The 16,078-nt window shown below is 36.1% G+C and overlaps 1 protein-coding gene across 4 annotated transcripts in view; it reads left to right on the forward strand.

Moving 5' to 3' along the window:
• LOC128686111 (orphan steroid hormone receptor 2) overlaps positions 1-16,078 on the forward strand; it is a 565,796-nt gene that overhangs the window by 520,126 nt on the left and 29,592 nt on the right. For all 4 annotated transcript variants that reach the window (XM_053772796.2, XM_070083300.1, XM_070083301.1 and 1 more), the window contains one exon: positions 11,964-12,212. In XM_053772796.2, the coding sequence (XP_053628771.1) occupies positions 11,964-12,212 (249 nt within the window). The remainder of the gene's footprint in view (positions 1-11,963; positions 12,213-16,078) is intronic.

A 16,078-nucleotide genomic window follows, 5' to 3' on the forward strand; every position in this document is an offset into this window, starting at 1 on the left:
ATCACTGTACATAGTGATTCATCACTGTACATGGTGATTCATCACTGGGCATGGTGATTCATCACTATATATGGTAATTAATCACTGTACATGGTAATTCATCAAGACATGGTGATTCATCATTGCACATGGTAATTTATCATTGTACATTGTAATTCATCACTGTGCATGGTAATTTATCATTGTGCATGGTAATTTATCAATACATGGTGATTCATCATTGCACATGGTAATTTATCATTGTACATTGTAATTCATCACTGTGCATGGTAATTTATCATTGTGCATGGTAATTTATCAATACATGGTGATTCATCACTGTACATGGTAATTTATCAGTACATGGTGATTCATCACTGTACATGGTAATTTATCAGTACATGGTGATTCATCACTGTATATGGTAATTTATCAATACATGGTGATTCATCACTGTACATGGTGATTCATTCTTGTTCATGCTGATTAATCACTGTACATGGGTTGTTCATCAGTATATATAGGTGATTCATTATAAATGGTGATTCATCATTGTACATGGGTGATTCATGGTGATTCATTACTGTACATGGTGATTCATCACTGTACATGGTGATTCATTCTTGTTCATGCTGATTAATCACTGTACATGGGTTGTTCATCAGTATATATAGGTGATTCATTATAAATGGTGATTCATCATTGTACATGGGTGATTCATGGTGGTTCATTACTGTACATGGGTGATTCATTACTGTACATTGTGTTTCATTACTGTACATAATGATTCATCACTGTACAAAGTGAATCATTATTATACATGGTGATTCATCAATGTGCATAGGTGATTCAGCACTATCTGTGGTGATTCATCACTGTACATGGGTGATTAATCACTGTACATGGTGATTCAGCACTGTACACGGTGATTCATTACTGTGCATGGTGATTCATTGTACATGGGTGATTAATCGATGTACATGGTGATTCAGTATTGTACATGGTGATTCATTACTGTACATGGGTGATTCATCACTGTACATGATTCATTACTGTGCATGGTGATTCGTCACTGTACATAGTGATTCATTACTGTGTATGGGTGATTCGTTACTGTACATGGCGATTCATCACTGTACATTGTGATTCATCACTGTAAATGGCGATTCATTACTGTACATGGTTATTCATCATTATACATGGTGATTCATCGCTGCACATGGTGATCCATTACTATACATGGTGATTCATCATTGTACATAGTGATTCATTGCTGTACATGGTGATTCATTATTGTACATGATGATTCATCACCATACACGGTGATTCGTCACGGTACATGGTGATTCATTACTGTACATGGGTGATTAATTACTGTACATGGTGTTTATTTATTGTACATGGTGATACATAATCATACATGGTGATACATAATCATACATGATGATACGTAATCATACATGATGATACGTAATCATACATGATGATACGTAATCATACATGGTGATACATAATCATACATGGTGATACATAATCATACATGATGATACGTAATCATACATGATGATACGTAATCATACATGGTGATACATAATCATACATGGTGATACATAATCATACATGATGATACGTAATCATACATGGTGATACGTAATCATACATGGTGATACATAATCATACATGGTGATACATAATCATACATGATGATACGTAATCATACATGGTGATAAATAATCATACATGATGATACATAATCATACATGATGATACATAATCATACATGGTGATACATAATCATACATGGTGATACGTAATCATACATGATGATACATAATCATACATGATACGTAATCATACATGGTGATACATAATCATACATGGTGATACATAATCATACATGATGATACATAATCATACATGGTGATACATAATCATACATGATGATACATAATCATACATGGTGATACATAATCATACATGATGATACATAATCATACATGATGATACGTAATCATACATGATGATACGTAATCATACATGGTGATACATAATCATACATGATGATACATAATCATACATGATGATACATAATCATACATGATGATACATAATCATACATGATACATAATCATACATGATGATACATAATCATACATGATGATACATAATCATACATGATACATAATCATACATGGTGATACATAATCATACATGGTGATACATAATCATACATGATGATACATAATCATACATGATGATACGTAATCATACATGATATATAATCATACATGATACATAATCATACATGATGATATATAATCATACATGATACATAATCATACATGATATATAATCATACATGGTGATACATAATCATACATGATGATACATAATCATACATGATGATACGTAATCATACATGATACGTAATCATACATGGTGATACATAATCATACATGATGATACATTATCATACATGATGATACATAATCATACATGGTGATACATAATCATACATAATATATAATCATACATGGTGATACATAATCATACAGGGTGATACATAATCATACATGATACATAATCATACATGGTGATACGAAATCATACATGGTGATACATAATCATACATGATACATAATCATACATGGTGATACATCATACATGGTGATACATAATCATACATGATGATACATAATAATACATGGTGATACATAATCATACATGGTGATACATAATCATACATGATACATAATCATACATGGTGATTCATAATCATACATGGTCATACATAATCATACATTATGATACATAATCATACATGGTGATACATCATACATGGTGATACATAATCATACATGATGATACATAATCATACAATGTGATACATAATCATACATGGTGATACATAATCATACATGATGATATATAATCATACATGGTGATACATAATCATACATGGTGATACATAATCATACATTATGATACATAATCATACATGGTGATACATAATCATACATGGTGATACATAATCATACATGGTGATACATAATCATACATGGTGATACATAATCATACATGATGATACATAATCATACATGGTGATACATAATCATACATGATACATAATCATACATGGTGATACATAATCATACATGGTGATACATAATCATACATGATGATACATAATCATACATTGTGATACATAATCATACATGATAATACATAATCATACATGGTCATACATAATCATACATGATGATACATAATCATACATGATGATACATAATCATACATGGTGATACATAATCATACATGATACATAATCATACATGGTGATACATAATCATACATGGTGATACATAATCATACATGATGATACATAATCATACATTGTGATACATAATCATACATGGTGATACATAATCATACATGGTGATACATAATCATACATGATGATACATAATCATACATTGTGATACATAATCATACATGGTGATACATAATCATACATGGTAATACATAATCATACATGGTGATACATAATCATACATGATGATACATAATCATACATTGTGATACATAATCATACATGGTGATACATAATCATACATGGTGATACATAATCATACATGATACATAATCATACATTGTGATACATAATCATACATGGTGATACATAATCATACATGATGATACATAATCATACATGGTGATACATAATCATACATGGTGATACATAATCATACATGATGATACATAATCATACATGGTGATACATAATCATACATGATGATACATAATCATACATGATGATACATAATCATACATGGTGATACATAATCATACATGGTGATACATAATCATACATGGTGATACATAATCATACATGGTGATACATAATCATACATGGTGATACATAATCATACATGATGATACATAGTCATACATGGTGATACATAATCATACATGGTGATACATAATCATACATGGTGATACATAATCATACATGATGATACATAATCATACATGGTGATACATAATCATACATGATGATACATAATCATACATGGTGATACATAATCATACATGATGATACATAATCATACATGATGATACATAATCATACATGGTGATACATAATCATACATGGTGATACATAATCATACATGGTGATACATAATCATACATGGTGATACATAATCATACATGGTGATACATAATCATACATGGTGATACATAATCATACATGGTGATACATAATCATACATGGTGATACATAATCATACATGGTGATACATAATCATACATGGTGATACATAATCATACATGATGATACATAATCATACATGGTGATACATAATCATACATGGTGATACATAATCATACATGATGATACATAATCATACATGGTGATACATAATCATACATGGTGATACATAATCATACATGGTGATACATAATCATACATGGTGATACATATTGTTAAAATATAAACAGTAACAAAAGTGTGGTTCATTTTTTTTTAATTTTGATAAAATCATGGGGGAGTGCTAATCCCACAAGAGTCATACAGTGCCTGGGGATATGGGTGGTTGTTAGGTTTGATCCAAGGAAGCAGAGGGTAGCTCTGCTTCCTTGGATCAAGAACCCTTGACAGCAACATAAGGACACATACAGTAAGGCAAACTTCACTAAATTATATATTATCATTTGTAAAATTAGTTTCACGTTTTCTTTGACGTTTTTGACCAAAGTTAATTTTAACAGATCTGTAGTATTTTTTATATACTGTCATTCGTCATACAGTAATATACTGTCATACGTCATACAGTAATATACTGTCATACGTCATACAGTAATATACTGTCCTACAGCATACAGTAATATACTGTCATACGTCATACAGTAATATACTGTCATACAGCATACAGTAATATACTGTCATACGTCATACAGTAATATACTGTCATACGTCATACAGTAATATACTGTCCTACAGCATACAGTAATATACTGTCATACAGCATACAGTAATATACTGTCATACGTCATACAGTAATATACTGTCATACAGCATACAGTAATATACTGTCATACAGCATACAGTAATATACTGTCATACGTCATACAGTAATATACTGTCATACAGCATACAGTAATATACTGTCATACGTCATACAGTAATATACTGTCATACGTCATACAGTAATATACTGTCATACAGCATACAGTAATATACTGTCATACGTCATACAGTAATATACTGTCATCCAGCATACAATAATATAGTATAGGAAGTGTTGTTCACTTATAAATAAACATTAATAATGTAGATTCATTGTATATATATACTGTAATATAGACTCATATCTTCGACTTAGATCAAGAACAAAGTCACAGTACGGTGGCTGGAACAAAGTCACAGTACGGTGGCTGGAACAAAGTCACAGTACGGTGGCTGGAACAAAGTCACAGTACGGTGGCTGGAACAAAGTCACAGTACGGTGGCTGGAACAAAGTCACAGTACGGTGGCTGGAACAAAGTCACAGTACGGTGGCTGGAACAAAGTCACAGTATGGTGGCTGGAACGAAGTCACAGTGCGGTGGCTGGAACAAAGTCACAGTACGGTGGCTGGAACAAAGTCACAGTATGGTGGCTGGAACAAAGTCACAGTACGGTGGCTGGAACAAAGTCACAGTACGGTGGCTGGAACAAAGTCACAGTACGGTGGCTGGAACAAAGTCACAGTACGGTGGCTGGAACAAAGTCACAGTACGGTGGCTGGAACATTACACAAATAACGTGCACGTAGGAGACTCAAACTTACATTGTGACGACTTTTCGGTTCCACTTGGACCATTAACAACTCACACTTGTTAACACTTGGACCATTAACAACTCACACTTGTTAACACTTGGACCATTAACAACTCACACTTGTTAACACTTGGACCATTAACAGCTCACACTTGTTAACACTTGGACCATTAACAACTCACACTTGTTAACACTTGGATCATTAACAACTCACACTTGTTAACACTTGGACCATTAACAACTCACACTTGTTAACACTTGGACCATTAACAACTCACACTTGTTAACACTTGGACCATTAACAACTCACACTTGTTAACACTTGGATCATTAACAACTCACACTTGTTAACTCTTGGACCATTAACAGCTCAGACTTGTTAACACTTGGACCATTAACAACTCACACTTGTTAACACTTGGACCATTAACAACTCACACTTGTTAACACTTGGATCATTAACAACTCACACTTGTTAACACTTGGACCATTAACAGCTCACACTTGTTAACACTTGGACCATTAACAACTCACACTTGTTAACACTTGGACCATTAACAACTCACACTTGTTAACACTTGGACCATTAACAACTCACACTTGTTAACACTTGGACCATTAACAACTCACACTTGTTAACACTTGGACATTAACAACTCACACTTGTTAACACTTGGACCATTAACAACTCACACTTGTTAACACTTGAACCATTAACAACTCACACTTGTTAACATTTGGACCATTAACAACTCACACTTGTTAGCACTTGGACCATTAAAAACTCACACTTAACACTTGGACCATTAACAGCTCACACTTGTTAACACTTGGACCATTAACAACTCACACTTGTTAACACTTGGACCATTAACAACTCACACTTGTTAACACTTGGACCATTAACAACTCACACTTGTTAACGCTTGGACCATTAACAGCTCACACTTGTTAACACTTGGACCATTAACAACTCACACTTGTTAACACTTGGACCATTAACAACTCACACTTGTTAACACTTGGACCATTAACAACTCACACTTGTTAACACTTGGACCATTAACAACTCACACTTGTTAACACATGGATCATTAACAACTCACACTTGTTAACACTTGGACCATTAACAGCTCAGACTTGTTAACACTTGGACCATTAACAACTCACACTTGTTAACACTTGGACCATTAACAACTCACACTTGTTAACACTTGGATCATTAACAACTCACACTTGTTAACACTTGGACCATTAACAGCTCACACTTGTTAACACTTGGACCATTAACAACTCACACTTGTTAACACTTGGACCATTAACAACTCACACTTGTTAACACTTGGACCATTAACAACTCACACTTGTTAACACTTGGACCATTAACAACTCACACTTGTTAACACTTGGACATTAACAACTCACACTTGTTAACACTTGGACCATTAACAACTCACACTTGTTAACACTTGAACCATTAACAACTCACACTTGTTAACATTTGGACCATTAACAACTCACACTTGTTAGCACTTGGACCATTAACAACTCACACTTAACACTTGGACCATTAACAACTCACACTTGTTAACACTTGGACCATTAACAACTCACACTTGTTAACACTTGGATCATTAACAACTCAAACTTAACACTTGGACCATTAACAACTCACACTTGTTAACACTTGGACCATTAACAACTCACACTTGTTAACACTTGGACCATTAACAACTCACACTTGTTAACACTTGGATCATTAACAACTCACACTTGTTAACTCTTGGACCATTAACAGCTCAGACTTGTTAACACTTGGACCATTAACAACTCACACTTGTTAACACTTGGACCATTAACAACTCACACTTGTTAACACTTGGATCATTAACAACTCACACTTGTTAACACTTGGACCATTAACAGCTCACACTTGTTAACACTTGGACCATTAACAACTCACACTTGTTAACACTTGGACCATTAACAACTCACACTTGTTAACACTTGGACCATTAACAACTCACACTTGTTAACACTTGGACATTAACAACTCACACTTGTTAACACTTGGACCATTAACAACTCACACTTGTTAACACTTGAACCATTAACAACTCACACTTGTTAACATTTGGACCATTAACAACTCACATTTAACACTTGGACCATTAACAACTCACACTTGTTAACACTTGGACCATTAACAACTCACACTTGTTAACACTTGGATCATTAACAACTCAAACTTAACACTTGGACCATTAACAACTCACACTTGTTAACACTTGGATCATTAACAACTCAAACTTAACACTTGGACCATTAACAACTCACACTTGTTAACACTTGGACCATTAACAACTCACACTTGTTAACACTTGGATCATTAACAACTCAAACTTAACACTTGGACCATTAACAACTCACACTTGTTAACACTTGGACCATTAACAACTCACACTTGTTAACACTTGGATCATTAACAACTCAAACTTAACACTTGGACCATTAACAACTCACACTTGTTAACACTTGGACCATTAACAACTCACACTTGTTAACACTTGGATCATTAACAACTCAAACTTAACACTTGGACCATTAACAACTCACACTTGTTAACACTTGGATCATTAACAACTCAAACTTAACACTTGGACCATTAACAACTCACACTTGTTAACACTTGGACCATTAACAACTCACACTTGTTAACACTTGGATCATTAACAACTCACACTTGTTAACACTTGGATCATTAACAACTCACACTTGTTAACACTTGGACCATTAACAACTCACACTTGTTAACACTTGGACCATTAACAACTCACACTTGTTAACACTTGGACCATTAACAACTCACACTTGTTAACACTTGGATCATTAACAACTCACACTTGTTAACACTTGGATCATTAACAACTCACACTTGTTAACACTTGGATCATTAACAACTCACACTTGTTAACGGTCCAAGTGGGACCGAAACATCGTCATAAGTTTCAGTCTCCTGTGTGCACATTATAAGTGTAATTGATTTAGATGTATACATCACACACACACACTACTATATATATATATATATATATATATATATATATATATATATATATATATATATATATATATATATATATATATATATATATATATATATATATTGCATACAGCAAAGGACAATGTATATACACTCAGTGGTCACCTCATTAGGTTCACCTGTACACATGCTCGGTAATGCAAATATTTAATGAGCCAGTCACTGGCAGCACATCAATGCTTAAAAGCGTGCAGACATGGTCAAAAAGTTCAGTTTTTGTACAGGCATTTAGATCAGAATGGGGAGGAAATGTGACCGTGGAATGATTATTGGTGCCAGACGAGGAGGTTTGATCTCCTAGGATTTTCACACACAGAAATCTCTATGGAGTTTAGAAAGAATGGTGTGAAAAACATGAAACATACAGTAAGCAGCAGTTCTGTGGGCAAAAGCACCTTGATAATGAGAAGTTGAGAGGAGAATATCCACACTGATTCAAACTGACAGGAAGGTGACGGTAACTAAAATAACCACACATTACAACAGTGGAATGGAGAAGAGCATCTCTGAATGCACAAAATGTCGAACTGTGAAGCGGATGGGCTGCAGCAGCAGAAGACCACACCGCATTCTGCTTCCGTTGGCTAAGAACAGGAAATTGAGCCTCCAGTGGGCATTGGCTCACCAAAACTGGACAGTTGATGACTGGAAAAATGTTGCCTCGTCTGATGTATCACGATTTCTGCTGCGACATGCAGATGGTTGGGTCAGAATTTGGTGTAAACCATGGGAGATTTACATCATTAATGTGCAGCCGATAAATTGGCAGCAATTGCATGATGCTGTCATGTCAACATGAACCAGATATCTAAGGAATATTTCCAGCTATTTGTTGAATCCATCCCACGAAGAATTTAGGCTGTTCTGGGAGCAAAGGGGTATCTTACCCAGTACTTAACGTGGCCACTGAGTGTATGTAGCATACACACACACACACACACACACACACACACACACACACACACACACACACACACACACACACACACACACACACACACACACACACACACACACAAAACACACACACAAAACACACACACACAACACACACACAACACACACACAACACACACACAACACACACACAACACACACACAACACACACACACACGAATTTTTATCTGTCATTTCATATAGATTATTTGGTCAAGTAATTTTTTATAAACATTATTTACATTGTATTGAGAAGCAAATACAAAAGACATTAAAATCCTTACCTAGCTAGTCCCTGGCGGTATTGTGCATGTGTCCCCGAGACACTTCACTTATGGGTTATAAGGTCAGCTGACTAAGGTGGTGTGGTGGCATGTATATTTAGCATGAAAGATCTCTTTAAAAGACATTTGGGTAACCATTATATAAGGTCAGGTATGATCAAGGTCACATGGGTCAGCATGTCATGACCATTCAGAGCATTCGTATCCTTGCCTCTGCCTCGTGTAAAGCTGCGTGTCGCTACTCAGGCGGTGACCAAATTAGTTCTCCAGGAGTTTTTAGTCTTTGCTTCATTTTTAGGTCACACTTCGTCCAGGTACTTTGTGTTGACCTCTAATGACTAATGGTTATGACTCCCAGGAGGTACTGAGCACAACCCTCTTACCTGTCCCACTGCTCACTGTAGCTTCCCTTCACATGATATGCCTTCTTTGCTTGTTTTGGATGTGCCATATAGACTTACAAGTGGCATGGCATGCACATTAAATTATCTCAAAGTAGGAATGACAAATTATTTTGGCAGTCAATGAAAATGGAAGTTCACAGCAGTGCAGTGTTATAGCACGAGAAATCTCTTTTTATCTTGAAGGGGTCAGTAAATCAGTTGATAATTGATACCTTCAATATGGATTGTGAGAGGTGTCCCATGCTTGGTGCAGGAGTCAACTCTGACCAACACTTCCCATCATAGCACACACTTGGTGTTTGGCTTTATATATTGCACATTTCACAAGTGAAGTGTCTTGTCTGGATACTTACACTCTCTGTTCATGGGTACATTGATGGGACTGTGTTTGTCATAAGTTGTGACAATGATCTTTCTTTCACATCTGAAAACAACTGGAATCTGCAGTTTTTTTTTCTTTTGTTCCTTAAAACTATTGGATGACTAAAGTTATGATGTATATCTAAGTATTACTCCTTGGATCACATCTCTCTTATTCTTGATCTTCCATATCCCCATGTTCACTCTTGAAGTAAAATATATAGCATTTGTTGGCCTCAACACCTTTCCAGTTCTGGGATGATGGCACCACCTGTTTTGGATCAAGTGGAGAATGCAGCAGGAAGAGTCATCTGTCACACATTATGAAACTGTATTGATGTGAGGTTTCACTGCCTCACACTCCATTTGCAATGATCACTTAAGTCACTTTTTTTTAATAAATTATCTTCATTTTATACCTCTATATGCACCAAAATTTCATTCCTTTGCACAGACAAAAAAAGACCATCAGGTCTTTTTCTTGAGCTAGAGTCTTGGGGAGTCTTTTTTTATTATTTCTTCTGTTTTTTAGTAGAACTTAAAGCTGATTTAATTTTTAAATTTAATTTTTGAGTTAATTAAGAACAATGTAGTTATCATGATAATAATATAACTATTATTATTTATAAAATAGTTCCAGTGTTTGTATGATGTGATAGAATTCCATTGTTGAGAATAATTGAGCTATACAGTATATGACAATGGCAACATGCAGTTACTTTGGTGAGCACAGTTCAGTAAGAGACTGCTTAATGTATACTATATGTACAAATGCTCACAGCCCATTTTGTAGAGTAATACATTTAGCCTTTTTTTTTTTTTGTTTTAATTTTAATATTGTAGAAAGGACTGTACATATTGCTAAATCCCCCTTTTTTTTTGTATGTTATTAAAGATTCTCATTATTATAGTAATAATTATGTTTTATCCAAAAGAACCATTTAAATTTTAGAAATTATAATGTCAAGTACAGTACACTATTGTTATAAGATGCAATTATCGAACTATTTATTCATGTATAAATATTAACTTCGCATTTTTTCTTCCAACCCACCTCTTTGGCTACCCAAACAGCAGTCCAATCAGAACGAAAACCAAATAGTTACTTAGGTTCAGGAGATCGACAAGACAAGGAAGGAAGTCCGCCTTTATCACTAAATCCTTTAGTGGGATTTGAGTCTCACTCTCCAACAATGACTTCTAGCAAGACTCCTGTTGTGGGAAAGGATATTCCCTCACAACCTCCAACCAGCTTGGCTGAGCTTCATCTTCAGATGGCTAAGGCCTTTGAGGGAGCTTTTAATATGGAAGCCAAAGAGACAGGTACTGTGAGAAAGCTCTAAATAGATTACATATTTGGATATTTGTTATGATTTAAGCAAGTTGTACAATAATTAGAAATTATAGCAGCAAAAACACTGAATGTCTGGAACTTCCAAATTATGAAATTAATTTTTTCACGATTGTCTGGTTGTCCTCTGAACTAATGGACTTGGTCCATTGATGTAGAAGACAACAGGATACTGAGAATACAAATATTGTAACCTGTAATACTGCCATTACAGTACTGTACTGTATAGTAATTTTAGAGTGCTGTATGTAATTTACAGTAATTTTACCTTTTTGTGGTGCAGAGATGAATTGTAAACTACTGTGATTGATAGTGGTGACTCTGGGGGAGATGAGATATAAACTGCCATGATTGAGAGTGGTAACTGGGGAGATGAGGGGTAAACTGCCATGATTGATAGTGGTGACTGGAGAGATAAGACATAAACTGCCATGATTGATAGTGGTGACTCTAGGGAGATGAGGTGTAAACTGCCATGATTGATGGTGGTGATTGGAGAGCTGAAGTGTAAACTGCTGTGATTGGTAATGGTGACTTAGAATAACTTTTATTCTAAGGCAGAGGAGGTGTAAAGCTCTACTAGCATCATAGCTTCTACTGATATCAAACACTGTTTCTTAACACCAGACTTCTCACACCTTTAGCCACTGACATGCCAGCTCAGCCATCTTTATTAGTTCAAGTTTCTGCTGAACACTTAGAACCACACATTTCCTCTTGGCACCACCACTTGCTTTAAAAGCCATCGTTAGTTGCACTTTACACAAAATGCTCCAAATCCATGGAATATCAGAGACTGAATGACAGGTGTATACATGAGCACAGACAGTAAACTCACACAGGTGGTCTATGACTTGGGTTACAATGAAAACAGACAGGTTGTGGATGTGGCATTCTGGCCTGCACCAGACAAACATCAGAGTCATCAGACTTAGTCTGGAATTCTGAACTTTTGTCAGTTGTGTCCTTTGCTTCCAATATTTGTCTAGACAATTTTTTGTCTGAAATTGCTGAAATCATTATTGAGAAATCCTTTAATGAGAGGTTTTAATATGAAATATTTTGTGGAAGTGGGAAGTGCAGGGCTTGGGACAAAACTCATTCAAATTCAAATTTTTATTTCTTTTTGTAGTACAAAAATGTAGTTTACATTTAATAAAAGATTGTTAGACATAAAAGAAAGTCACTAGTATGCAATGCATTTTGAACAAACTAATCCTAATACTTAAAAACTACTTAAGAATTAGACATAGACTGTTCAGTATGATTTTTTATTCAGTTACCTGGAGAGGGTTTCGGGGGTCAGCGCCCCTGCGGCTCGGTCTGAGACCAGGCCTTGTGTTGGATCAGGGTCTGATCAACCCGACTGTTACTGCTGGCCGCATGCAAACTGATGTACGAACCACAGCCCAGCTGGTCAGGTACTGACTTTAGGTGCCTGTCCAGTGCCTTCTTAAAGACAGCCAAGGGTCTATTGGTAATCCCCCTTATGTATGCTGGGAGGCCCTGACACTTTTCATTGGGGGAATGTTGCATCTCCTGCCGAGTCTTTTGCTTTCATAGGGAGTGATTTTCATGTGTAAGTTTGGTACTAATCCCTCTAGGATTTTCCAAGTATATATTATCGTGTATCTCTCTTGCTTACGTTCCAGGGAATACAAATCAAGAGACTTCAACCATTCCCAGTAATTTAGGTGCCTTATCGTACTTATGTGTGCCATGAAAGTTCTTTGTACACTCTCCAGGTCGGCAATTTTGCCTGCCTTGAAAGGGGCAGTTAGTGTATAGCAGTATTCCGGCCTAGAGAGAACAAGCGATATGAAGAGAATCATCATGGGCTTGGTGTCCCTAGTTTTGAAGGTTCTTATTATCCATCCTATCATTTTCCTAGCAGTTGCGGTAGATACATTATTGTAGTCTTTGAAGGCAAGATCCTCTGACATTATCACTCCCAGGTCCTTCACATTACTTTCTTCCTCTATTGTATGGTTAGAATTTGTTGTATACCCCCATTATAGTTTTAATTTTCTCAAGTTTTCCATATCTGAGTAGTTGAATTTTCTCTTCATTGAACTTCATATTGTTTTGAGTGGCCCATTTGAAAATTTGGTTGATGTCAGCTTGGAGGCTTGCGGTGTCTTCGATGGAGGACACTGTCATGGCAATTTGAGTGTCATCTGCAAAGGATGACATGGAGCTATGGCTTACATAGGGAGCAAGTACTGTGCCTTGTGGAACAGAGCTTTTCACCGTAGCTGCCTCGGACTTTACTCTGTTTACTCTTATTCTTGTGTTTTATTTATCAGGAAGTTATAGGAGCTATGGCTTACATAGGGAGCAAGTACTGTGCTTTGTGGAACAGAGCTTTTCACCGTAGCTGCCTCGGATTTTACTCTGTTTACTCTTATTCTTGTGTTCTATTTATCAGGAAGTTATAGATCCATCTACCAACTTTTCCTGTATTCCTTTATCATGCATTTTGTGCACTATTACACCGTGGTCACACTTGTCGAAGGCTTTTGCAAAGTCTGTGTATACTACATCTGCATTTTGTTTATCCTCTGTAGCATCCAGGACCTTGTCATAGTGGTCCAGTAGCTGGGACAGGCAGGAGCGACCTGCTCTAAACCCGTGTTGCCCTGGGTTGTGTAATTGATGGGTATCTAGGTGGTTGGCAATCTTGCTTCTTAGAACCCTTTCAAAAATTTTTATGATATGGGATGTCAGTGCTATCAGTCTGTAGTTCTTTGCAATTGCTTTACTGCCACCTTTGTAGAGTGGGGTTATGTCTGTTGTTTTTAATGAGTGTGGGATGACCCCTGTGTCTATGCTCCCTCTTCATAGAATTCTGAAGGCACGTGACAGGCACTTCTTGCAGTTCTTGATGAACATGGAGTTCCATGAGTCTGGGCCTGGGGCAGAGTGCATGGGCATGTCATTTATTGCCTTTTCAAAGCCTTGTGGTGTTAGGATAATATCAGAGACTTTTGAGATGACCAAATTTTGGGTTTTGTTCATAAAGAATTCAATTGGATTGTTGACCCTTAGTCTGGGTAACAGCTTAATGAACACTGAGTCGTATTGGGACTGTAGTATCTCGCTCATTTCTTTGCTGTCATTTGTATATGTCCCATCCCGCCTAAGCAGGGGCCCAATGCTGGATGTTGTTTTTCCCTTAGATTTGGCATAAGAGAAGAAGTATTGTTTTTTTTCAATTTCCTTTATGGCTTTTAGCTCTTCCTGCAGTTCTTGTCTCCTGTAAGATTCCTTTAGCTTAAATTCGCTATTTACTATTTCACTGACCAGTGCCTCCCTTCGTATTTCAGATACATTGGCCCCTCTCATCAGATCTGTGATTCTTCGCCTTCGTCTGTATAGGGAGCATCTCTCTCTCTTTCTAGTTTGCATCTTCTCTTTCTTTTTCTTAATGGAATGTGCCTTGAGTAGATCTCAAGAACCACAGTTTATTTTTTCTAGGCAAAGGTTCGGATCCATGTTGTTTAGGATATCTTCCCAGCTTGTTTCATTTAGGACATGGTTGACCTGTTCCCATTGTGTGCTTTTGTTACTGAAGTTGAATTTTGTGAAGACACCCTCATGACTGATCACATTTACTGGTCAGGAGCCTTGTGCATACATGTCTGTACCTCTATTATGCTGTGAACCAACTGTATTGTCTTTGAAATGGTTATATTTTATATCAGATTGTCATTGTTAGTGAAGATGAGGTCCAGCATATTTTCGAGTTTTGTAGGCTCTAATTTGAATTTGGTGCAGAGATTTAATAGCTCGTATGTGTGTGAATTTTCATCTGAGCTGTCTCCTGGGGTGCTCTCTG

Source organism: Cherax quadricarinatus, chromosome 9, assembly GCF_038502225.1.
Source record: "Cherax quadricarinatus isolate ZL_2023a chromosome 9, ASM3850222v1, whole genome shotgun sequence".
Lineage (NCBI taxonomy): Eukaryota > Metazoa > Arthropoda > Malacostraca > Decapoda > Parastacidae > Cherax > Cherax quadricarinatus.